Genomic DNA, 9893 nt, shown 5'->3' on the forward strand with positions numbered 1-9893 from the left:
AAGTTTCGTGTCAAGTCAAAATAACTCGTATAAAAAAAATGGGATGGAGAAAGTATATGAACAAGTTTACACTTACCTATTGTCCGGTGATTTTTATGAACGAGTTTACACTTGCCTAGTTAATTATATTTTAAAAAAAACCATAGGTATGATAATTGATAGTACAAATCATCGCACTAAACTTAATATGAGAAACATATTTCATCCAATTTAGCTATCATAATAGTTTAAAGTTCTACCTGTTCATGAAACTTGATACAAGAAAATATTAGTATGGCAATCACCAAGTTTAAGGGTGTGTTACGAAGGAAAATATCTTTCAATACAAATATATTTTTGAAAAATAAGTTACTTTCTTACTTACGTTCACAATTTAGGTGAAACATGAATGTAAGAAATTTATTCGACATTTTTTTATATTTGATAAATATACATAAAATATTATTTTCTCTGTTCCATATTAGTTGATCATTTTCCAATTTACACGATTCTTAAGAAATTATAAATAAGAAAATGATTTTACTAATCTACCCCTTAAAAACTTTTTAAACTTTCAAAAAGAATTAGTTACAAGGATAATATAGGAAAAATTAATTAATATTTTCTTAATTTAATAAAGTTATTAACTAATTAAAAGTGGACGGAGGTAGTATGAGACAACTATATATAAACTCCATCCGTCCATTTTTATTTTTCATGTTACGCTTTTCGAAAGTCAATTTAATTAATTTTTAAAATTAAATTAGATTACATTAATTCAAAAAAGAGCAACCGGGGCGCCGACTCTGTAGCTCCCCAAATACACAAAGGATATATAAATTTTACGATCTAATGTGTTGGTTTGGCTCGAAATAGTGGAGATGGGAAGTTCAATGATGGAGAGGTATCAAAAACTAGGGTTAAAGGAGTCGTTGAATCAACCCTATCGTTACCCAATTACTTGTGATGAGCTAAGCCGTATTCTAAGAAATGCATATTCCAGAATTCCCAAAAATTTGCAATCTCTCATCTTCCAAGACTCCCTCGCCGCCTTTGGTCTCCTCCCTGAGTAAGTCACGCCTTCTTTGTCAATTTTCATTCGAAATTACTGCATAGTTTGCCTGAAAATTAAATGGGTTTCCCCTTTTATTTTCTTTCATTCGATTAATAGGATTGTAACTCCGCTCTGTACAGAGCCAGTGTATCTACAATGAACAGGATTTCATGTTGTCAACTTAATTAATTTGGGGTTTGAGGCATAATTGACTAATGAATTAACTGGTAGAAAAGTTTAATTCTCATCAACAGCACATGATTTGTTATGTACTGAAGAATTGAAAGATGAAAAGAGATTGAGAACCGGAAAACTTTTATTAATCCATGAGTAAATGGAAGTATTACACCATTGATAAACTATTCTAACTCCTGCAATTCAACAATGGAAGAAACGAAAGGTTAGGGTGAGAGAGAAGTAGTTAGGAATTAGTTGTACACTTATACTTCATCATAAGAAAAAAAAAAAGAGTTAGGAATTAGTTGTAAGTGATTACTAGCTATTGCCTGATTCTCCAACTTCAATTACGTGTACTTAAATAGTAAGGATTGGTTGGTTCCTCTTCACTCACTAGGAAATTGTTCATTACTACAGTTGAGAATTCGAAGTTCCTGGTATATGTATCAAGAAATGGGGAAGCATGTAGCTAAACTTGTAACTTTGGTTATTAATGACATAGTTGATCAACATTTGCTGTGGGACTTGTCACTTGTGTTAATGTGTTGGTCGACCATATAAAGACACTAGTTACCAAGTTTTCACCTTTTCCTGTTTTCTTGATGGTAAGCATCTGCTGCTAATAAGGGCTTGACGGAGCCCTGCCATATTGAACAAGAGATGCAATCCTCTGTACCTTGTTTGAGGTCCCTGAATCAGAAGATTTTATAGATAACTTAATTTGCTGATATTGAGAAAAGAAAATTTCAGATGTTCCTTGTTTATGAAATTTGTTGTTGTTGGCATGTATTTAATGATATTTTTGCTACTCCAAGTAAAAGGAACTTTAATATTTAATGTTTTTGTCACTTCAGAATGCAGACACAAGCGGCTATATCAGCAGCACATGGCTTGCTTCAAAGCATGGAAGCTGCATTACCAAAACAAAAGAAAGCCTTAGCTGCATCTGAATTCAAACAGGCTATGGTTACTCATAGGAGGCGTAGGAAGGTCCGACCAGTGTTAGAAGGTACTTTTAATTGAACATGTGTTCTAAATAAAAATAGCACTAGACTCATTTAGTGCTTTTGGTGTGGACTCCCTCTTTGTGAAACCCTGGATTAGGACACCTGTAGCTCCTTTGCGTTGCTTTCCTGCCATAGTGACATTTTCTTGCAAGGCCATTTTAGATTTCAACTTGCAGCTGTGTCTGACGGACTAGAGTTGACAGCACTTTCAAAATCAAAATTTTGATATAGTAGACTTATTTCCAGAACTTGGACAGAGTTACCATACTTATGTTGGTGGGAGGTATCAGGTACCCTGGGGAATTAATCGAGGTACGTGCAAGCTGGTCTGCCCACCATTGTTATGTTTTATAAAAAGAGTTATTTCCAAAACTCTGAAATGCAAACAACATCTCTCGCCACCCCCAAACCCCCAGGAAAAGAAATTCAAGAGATGTTCGAGTGTCAAGTTCTGAGAGGCCTTAGATGAGAACATCCCTCCGCCTCTCTTTTTCCCTGTAAAGGGGAACACATTAGTGGAGAGATGGATAGTGTAGTATACTGCTTAGTGAGGCAAAAGTTCATCCTCCAGTGAACAGTTAAAACTCAAAGTTGTACTGCTTCCACCAACCCTCATGGCACAGCTAAAACTGATGTAGTTTTTAATAAGGAATGGTAATGTTAATAACAGATGATTTGCTTAAATAGTTGTAGAGAATCATCCAATATGGCATCCCTTCTTTGTTATGAAGCAAGAGACTTTCATTAAAAGGCATCATGAAGATGCATAACAAAAAAGGGATACAAGTAAAAAGTGAGCCTGCTCGTGTACAAAATCTATGTAAAAACTAAGGAGCAAACGCAGTACAAAAAATGATCACAACTGGAAGCATGGGCCTGATTGAGCCAATTAAAAAGATTAAGCAAACACATAGCCTTGAGGGCTTGGTTTGGAGTTGATATCCCATTAGCCGATTTTTTTTTATGCATTTGCCAACTCTCCACAAACACCAGCTTTCATATGCTTCTTCAATACTATTAGGCATGATCTAGGCTAGTCCAAAATTTAAGAAAAACATATTCCACATGTCTGCGTCACTTTACAGTAAAGAATAAGATGTCTCACATTTTCTGCGTCCATCTGACACATAAAGCACCTTTCATAGTGTAGATGTTCCTCCTACTGAGCATCAACTTGAATCTCTCAGCCCAGTTGCTTAGACCCACATTATAAATCATTTAAAAATAAATTAATAGGAAATTTACATTGTATGAACATTGAGATATAATTATTACATTTTTTTGCTCAACTTTCTAAATTTACCCATGATAGCCCACTTTTTTGGCAAAAGAAGTGGCTCCTCCATCGACTACTTTGTACAAATATGTCTTCACCAAAAGCAGTTGTTGAGCACTATTCTGTAGAATGATTGCATGTACTACCATGTCACTGTTCAGAAATAGTTGAAGCAGTTGGGTTATCTTTCACTGTGAATTTACTTTTTTCCATACTTGTACGAGTTCGATACATTATTTAAACATATTATATATGTTTTATATTATATAATTATGTATAACAATGTAAAAATATGTATAAGTACCTCTTATACACTATTATACACATTTGTATAAGATATGCTTGTTCACAGTGTATATATCTTTCACTAATATATATGCTTGTTCACAGTATAGATGTTCCTCCTACTGAGATTATCTTTTATAAGATATGCTTCATATAAAGTTATCTAGGATGACACCCAATATGGCATCCTTTTTTCAAACATTTCTTAATACTTCTGCATCTGCTCACTGCATTCTAATTTTGTAGTGCTGCATTTGCATTCCAGGTATGAGCCAACTTCCTCAGGATGTTCTTGTACACGTATTTGGTTTCTTAGACTTGAAGTCTCTTGTTACTGCTTCTTCAGTCTGCAGGTATGAGGCTTTCCTTATCCAACTTAAGTAGTTGCATTAATTAAATTCTGTGTAGGCATCTCTTGAACATTGGACCTAGTCCTCTATGTGATTTAATCAATTATCATATCAGATGGTATCTCAAAAAGTGTATAACTTTGCAGGTCATGGAGTGTGGCAGCTAGTGACAATCATCTCTGGCAGTCTATACATATTATCTTTTTTGGGAAGTCAAGTGACATCCCAAACATTATCAGGTTTACTAACGGTGTGGAGAGAATTTCTTTTACTCCGGGAAATACCTCTGCAGATAATGTTGACTGGAAAGATGCTTTCAAGCGAGCTTATAGAGGTATTTCCATTGGCTGTGATCCCACTTTGGTTAGATGGAACTACATTTCCAGCTATGGTTTTCATTATTTTTTCTATGTTGCATGGTTCATAGTCCACTTGGACTATTTTAGAATTATCGTTTGTCTTCCTTCATTCAGAGAGGTCTTTACTATGTCTGCTTGTTTTCTTTTTCCTTTCCAAATTTTCTTGTGTCGGTTCTTTTTATATACCTATCTGTTTTGACTCAGGTATTTCAAACAAGGTATCATCCCTGAGGGGCTTTTGCGAGCAGTGCAATTCAATTGTTTGGTTGAGTAATTCCAAGTGTTCCAATGAATGCGATGGGAAAATTTCTGATGAACATCAGATCATACCTGTGTCACTTGAACAGGTTTGTGAATGTTGTCTCCTCAGCACTGTGTATTCAGATTTTCTTATTTCATTAACTATGTTTCACCATCTTAAGTAGCTAGTCCTACAAGGTTTTCTCAATGATATCTTTTGTCGTTGTCAGATTGTTGACTATGTAATAGAGGAGTCCATACCTTCCTTGGATAGTGATAGTTATTCAGATGACTCAGATGACACAGTTGATAGATCACTCTTCAGGCGGTGGGGGCTATACTAGGCGAGTTAGTGAGCCACATGCATGATGTGGAAGCATATGGAAGATCCTTGTTAATATATCAAAACATACTGCGAATAGTTCCTTTGCTGGGGATTGAAAAAATGATGTGAAGGATTGTAACTAATATCAACATGAAAATACCACATTTTGAGAATCTGCTGCATATCAATCAAATGTAACAATAAATTAGCCTTGCATGTTGTTTCGGCATTTCCGGTGCTTCTGGCTTGCTTGGGGAGCTTTACATGAGATGTTCAAAGTGCATCCTCGCTAATTTCAAGATTATGGAAATGAAAAATTCTCATCCATGAAATAGATTTTGTAATTGGGTTCGTACAGATTGAGACTATTGATGATTATAACAACCTAAACATATATAAATTACCTATCAGAACTACTGCGAGTAGACAGACAATGGATAGCTACCAATCTACAACTTTTCCTAGAGGTAAAGTCACAAAAATATGACAATTTAGATATATCTTTTTTCTAAAGCTCGAGTCTTTCCCATCGTAACTCAAGCTAATAACTGTAATGAAAACCAGTGGATATTTGCATCGTTCCAGAATTAGAGTAGCCACTCACAGAGACAGACATTGCTATCAAACAAGAATCAAAGTTGTGTTTCCATTATCTGACTTATAATTTAAAGCAACACTCACTTGCATATTGATGTTTTACCGTCACATGATGACTGCCAAAATCTTACAGCAGTCTTTAAAAATTTAACAAAAAGAAAACCATATCTGGAACTCAAAACTACCACAAAAACGCCAAGCCTGTTTAGTAATAATCAAGCAAAACAAGTAAACAAAGGGTTTTCTACCATAACTGAATCACAACAACCAGAGGAACCTAAAGGGTGGTGCCACCTATTCATGTCTATAAGAACTTTTTGTCTTTCAGTGGACCTCTTGGAATTTTGCTTAGAACCTTGACGTTAAAAACAGCATACTGCTTTTTGATCTCTGCCTCAGCCTTCTCAGCAAAAGCATCAACCTGGTCCTCAAATTTCTCATAAAGTACAGGGACGGTATGGAGCAATACAAAGCCTGTTTTTGCAGATAGAAGAGATCACACGCACTATTAGAATTTTACTGAATAATACACCCTATACACTCCAAGTAAGCAACATTAGAGTAGATCACTTACATATGTAAAACAAAGTGAGGAAGTTCCAGCAGTTGCCCAATATAGAAAGAACCCACAAACCAGCAATAACCTGCATGTAATTTTTGTATTAAAACATGGAAGTAGTAATCAAGCTGATTCTCTCAAGATAATGGAGAGAATTATACAACAAGAAGGACATGATAACATACAGCGAGGAATTTCTTCAACTCCTTCCCAGAGGCAATATCCCGAAAAATTTCAAGAGCTTTGTTTATTTCAATCCTGAGTGCAGCAGCAACACCCAGGACAATGTCCTCAGGCAGAATGACATCTGGAATTTGGGGTGGAGACCTGGTGCATATATTTCAAGGTCAATCCTAAGGTATGTATATCTGGATAGACAAATTACTAAAGAAGATAAAGAGGATACTTACTTGTTGATGAAGGTGGATGCATTGGACCAAAGGAAAAGGACTGCCAATGCAAGGATCAGTATATGGCACACAAGTGTAAGCAAATGGTACTGAAGCAACTCAAAAAGCACCCAAAGTGAAGTGGCAAACCCAAGCACACCGGCAGTAATTTTCTTGTCCCTCCACAGAAAAATGTCCGCAGCTGCCCATAAGAATTTGAGTAATTAGATACATAAACACAACCATGCAGATATAAAAGAAACTGCATAACTGTTTAACTACACATCAGACACGTCTACTGAAGCTTCAAATTCTATGAACTTCAAAAGTAGGCCAAAAAAAGGAGTTTGAAGAAAATGGGGTGGAAGACACCTGGGAGGCGAAAAAACACTTGGCTATTTTGGGTCAAAGCAAAAGAAGATGAATCCTACATATAAAAGGTTCAAATCTTGACTAATGCACGTAAAAACTAAAAAATCCCTAGTAGACACATGCACACTAGCACTATGACTCAAAGCCCAAAGAGAAGGGGGTGTGAAAAGCTAGAATAGCTCTGACAATTTCAAGTCATTCAAGGAACCTGAACTTTTCAAAGGAAAAATGGACAATTCCACGCGCTTTACATAAATATCTAATGATACTCACACCCTGAACTTTTGACATAAAAAAATCATTTTGCTCTTCCAGAGTAAGAAATTCATGCTTCCAAAGTTAGATTTGTATATCAAATATACATTTGTTACATGAAAATTCAAAATTGGCCTACAAAACCTACTGATGGAACTGTTTTCTTCAGTCCATGGACTACCAATACGAGTAACATCGAAGCATGCAAGTACACCATTGATTTACAGTTATCAAATAGTATCTTTGCAGTGTAATCAATAAAATCTCGCCATGTACCACTACTACTACAACAACTTATACAGTGTAATCCTACCAGTGATGTGTGGGGACGCTATGTACCACTACTAGTAAAGGAAAGGAAAAGAGGAAAGAATTCACCAGGAATCCAATTCGAGCAATCATACTTAATGATGAAAAATAACAATACAACCAATGTCAGATCCATGCGAAGCCAATGAATAATATTGTATTAGAAAAGGACAACAATAGAAAAACGCTCGCCTGGATCCAAATGTTAGCTACATATTTTCATAATAAACGAACGAATGAATGAATGGAGGTCGAACTATTTCGATAGATCTCTGATTTCAGATTTTAGAAAAGGAAAGAAATTAAAGCGCATCTCAACACCAATGCCAAATAAATCTAAACACATTCTGAAGTATAGGCATACTGTGTTAAAACATAAACTACATAAATCTATACGAGAAAAATAGATATTGTGAGTGAGAGAGAGATGTACGTTTTCCACCGCCGAGAACCTTATGGACGGGCCTTTCCCTGCCAAAGAGACGATAGATCTTTGCCTTGACGGCATCGACCGACGATATTTTCTCCTTGTCATCTTCAGAATCCGATGAGGAAGAATCGTGGTCGTGCAACTTGTCGTTGATCTTTTCCATGACGGATTCAACGACTGATTCGTGCTCGCCGGCGTGATCGGCCATCGTATACTCCGATCTCACTAACGTGTGCCGCCGGCAATTGGGGATTTTTTGTTGATGGGTGCTTTTTGAGTGACTTATTCTTACGCTTGCAAAAAGTGTGAGAAAGAGGGAAAATATTGAAAGGCTTAAAGAGCCAGATTTCCAAACCTCAGGCTTAATTTCCGAACCACGCGGTTCGGCAAAATAACGGAAATCGATGAAATGCCTCCGTGAAATAAATAAAAAAGAAAAAGAAATACTGTGGTGTGCGTCAGTTGATTTATTCGAGGAAAAACGGGAGACGTTGGATTCCTTTGACGGCGTCAAGTTGTCGTTTATTCTAGGTGACTGCACAACGCACGGTTCGGGGACTTTTCCGGTAGAGTTGGAAAATGTCGACACGTGGGTGATTCTAAATGGCTTATTAGGAAAGATAGTGGGCCAGGAATGTTGTTTGGGCTTCATTGACCAAATAAGTTTGGGCCGGGTATAACAAGAGGAGACCGGAGTGGTTCACCATACATTACGTATTCAAAGGTCAAACATGGCATTTTGTTTTCTTTTCTTCTTTTTTTTAATGTAATAAGTCCATAAATCTTTAGATTTTCCTATTTATAATTTGGCTATTTCAAATTCAAGTAGGAAGGTCAATTTTGGGATAAAGCTCCTCAATAGTGATTTTATTTTCAGAGCTCGAATGTGAAATTTCTAATAAAACATAAAAAAATATTTTCTTAGTCCTTAATTTTAGTCAAGAAATGAAATTATGTAGTTCGTCATCTTAATTGTGAAAACTTCCTTAGTCCTTAAGTTTAGTCAAGAAATGAAACTATAGATCTATATAGTGATTCAAATGACTTGAATCAAAATTTAAATTTTCAATAAACCTACTTTTAGATTATTACTTTTTATTTTTTTTCAAATGTCCGATGGTCAATGTCTACTGTTAGATAGTTATAATTAAGTTCATACCAATTTCGACTTTGATTCGTAATACACCCCCTTTATCTCACTTTTACATTGTATCATTTAATTCGAGTGAATATCAAGTTTTTGTTTTTTCTCAACTCATATTACAAAAACTGAAGTGTAAGAAAGACTACAAGACTAATGATTGTAAAATTAATTTGTTGGAGACTACTAAAATCGACTAGTTAAATGAAATTGATTCTATGAACCTCTGTAAATTGGATCAGAGGGTTCCAAGTGCAAAACAGGGCAAGTAACAACCTAGAAATCACTCACCTACAGTATGCAGATGATACCTTAGTTTTTTGTGAAGCAGTGAGGAACCATTTTCTGATTTTGAGGACCATTTTCATTATTTTTGAAGCTGTGTCAGGCCTTCATATAAACTGGGGGAAAAGCTACATCTATCCAACTAATGAAGTGGTGCAAATTGAGGAGCTAGCCAATACGCTAGGGGGGCAAATAGGGGAGCTACCTACCATCTACTTGGGCACGCCATTAGGTGCAAAAAGTAAGTCAATAAGCATTTGGAGTGGAGTGATAGAGAAGTGTGAGAGAAAATTAGCAAACTGGAATAGAGTGTAAATCTAAATATTAGAATAGATCAAATAATACCTTATAACTATAAAATAAACGATTCTACATATCTTATTTTAAAATAAGTCATAGCTATTTATCCGTGGGAATAGGAATTTTAAAAATAAAGGAACAGTGCAACTAGGAAATCACGTTCGAGGAACACGTCTGATCATCATGCAAAAGTATATACACTTA

General features: G+C 35.7%; 2 protein-coding genes across 2 annotated transcripts; one reads left to right on the forward strand and one right to left on the reverse strand.

Moving 5' to 3' along the window:
* The first annotated feature begins 766 nt into the window (after positions 1-766).
* On the forward strand, positions 767-5266 carry LOC125833219 (F-box protein At5g52880). The gene is made up of 6 exons (XM_049512365.1): positions 767-1048; positions 2065-2219; positions 4044-4131; positions 4275-4462; positions 4692-4834; positions 4958-5266. Exons 1-6 carry the CDS (start codon positions 861-863, stop codon positions 5069-5071), a joined length of 876 nt encoding a protein of 291 aa, XP_049368322.1. The 5' UTR covers positions 767-860; the 3' UTR covers positions 5072-5266.
* Positions 5267-5821: 555 nt separating this feature from the next.
* Positions 5822-8327, reverse strand: LOC125833221 (reticulon-like protein B2). Its single transcript, XM_049512368.1, has 5 exons — positions 7967-8327; positions 6619-6799; positions 6394-6535; positions 6224-6293; positions 5822-6123 (listed from the first exon to the last, which is right to left on the reverse strand). Exons 1-5 carry the CDS (start codon positions 8169-8171, stop codon positions 5954-5956), a joined length of 768 nt encoding a protein of 255 aa, XP_049368325.1. The 5' UTR covers positions 8172-8327; the 3' UTR covers positions 5822-5953.
* Positions 8328-9893: the final 1566 nt, after the last annotated feature.

The sequence above is a fragment of the Solanum verrucosum genome, unplaced genomic scaffold (genome assembly GCF_900185275.1).
Source record: "Solanum verrucosum unplaced genomic scaffold, falcon-dt-bn FXZP01000100.1, whole genome shotgun sequence".
Lineage (NCBI taxonomy): Eukaryota > Viridiplantae > Streptophyta > Magnoliopsida > Solanales > Solanaceae > Solanum > Solanum verrucosum.

Excerpts from the sequence above, each read along its gene's own strand:
- LOC125833221 (XM_049512368.1), bottom strand. The coding sequence starts at position 8,171 with ATGGCCGATCACGCCGGCGAGCACGAATCAGTCGTTGAATCCGTCATG. Across the intron at positions 6,294-6,393 it reads AGTTGAAGAAATTCCTCGCT|GTTATTGCTGGTTTGTGGGT; the intron begins GTATGTTATCAT and ends AATTACATGCAG. Across the intron at positions 6,124-6,223 it reads CCTCACTTTGTTTTACATAT|GCTTTGTATTGCTCCATACC; the intron begins GTAAGTGATCTA and ends CTGCAAAAACAG.
- LOC125833219 (XM_049512365.1), top strand. The coding sequence starts at position 861 with ATGGGAAGTTCAATGATGGAGAGGTATCAAAAACTAGGGTTAAAGGAG. Across the intron at positions 2,220-4,043 it reads GGTCCGACCAGTGTTAGAAG|GTATGAGCCAACTTCCTCAG; the intron begins GTACTTTTAATT and ends TTTGCATTCCAG. Across the intron at positions 4,132-4,274 it reads ACTGCTTCTTCAGTCTGCAG|GTCATGGAGTGTGGCAGCTA; the intron begins GTATGAGGCTTT and ends ATAACTTTGCAG.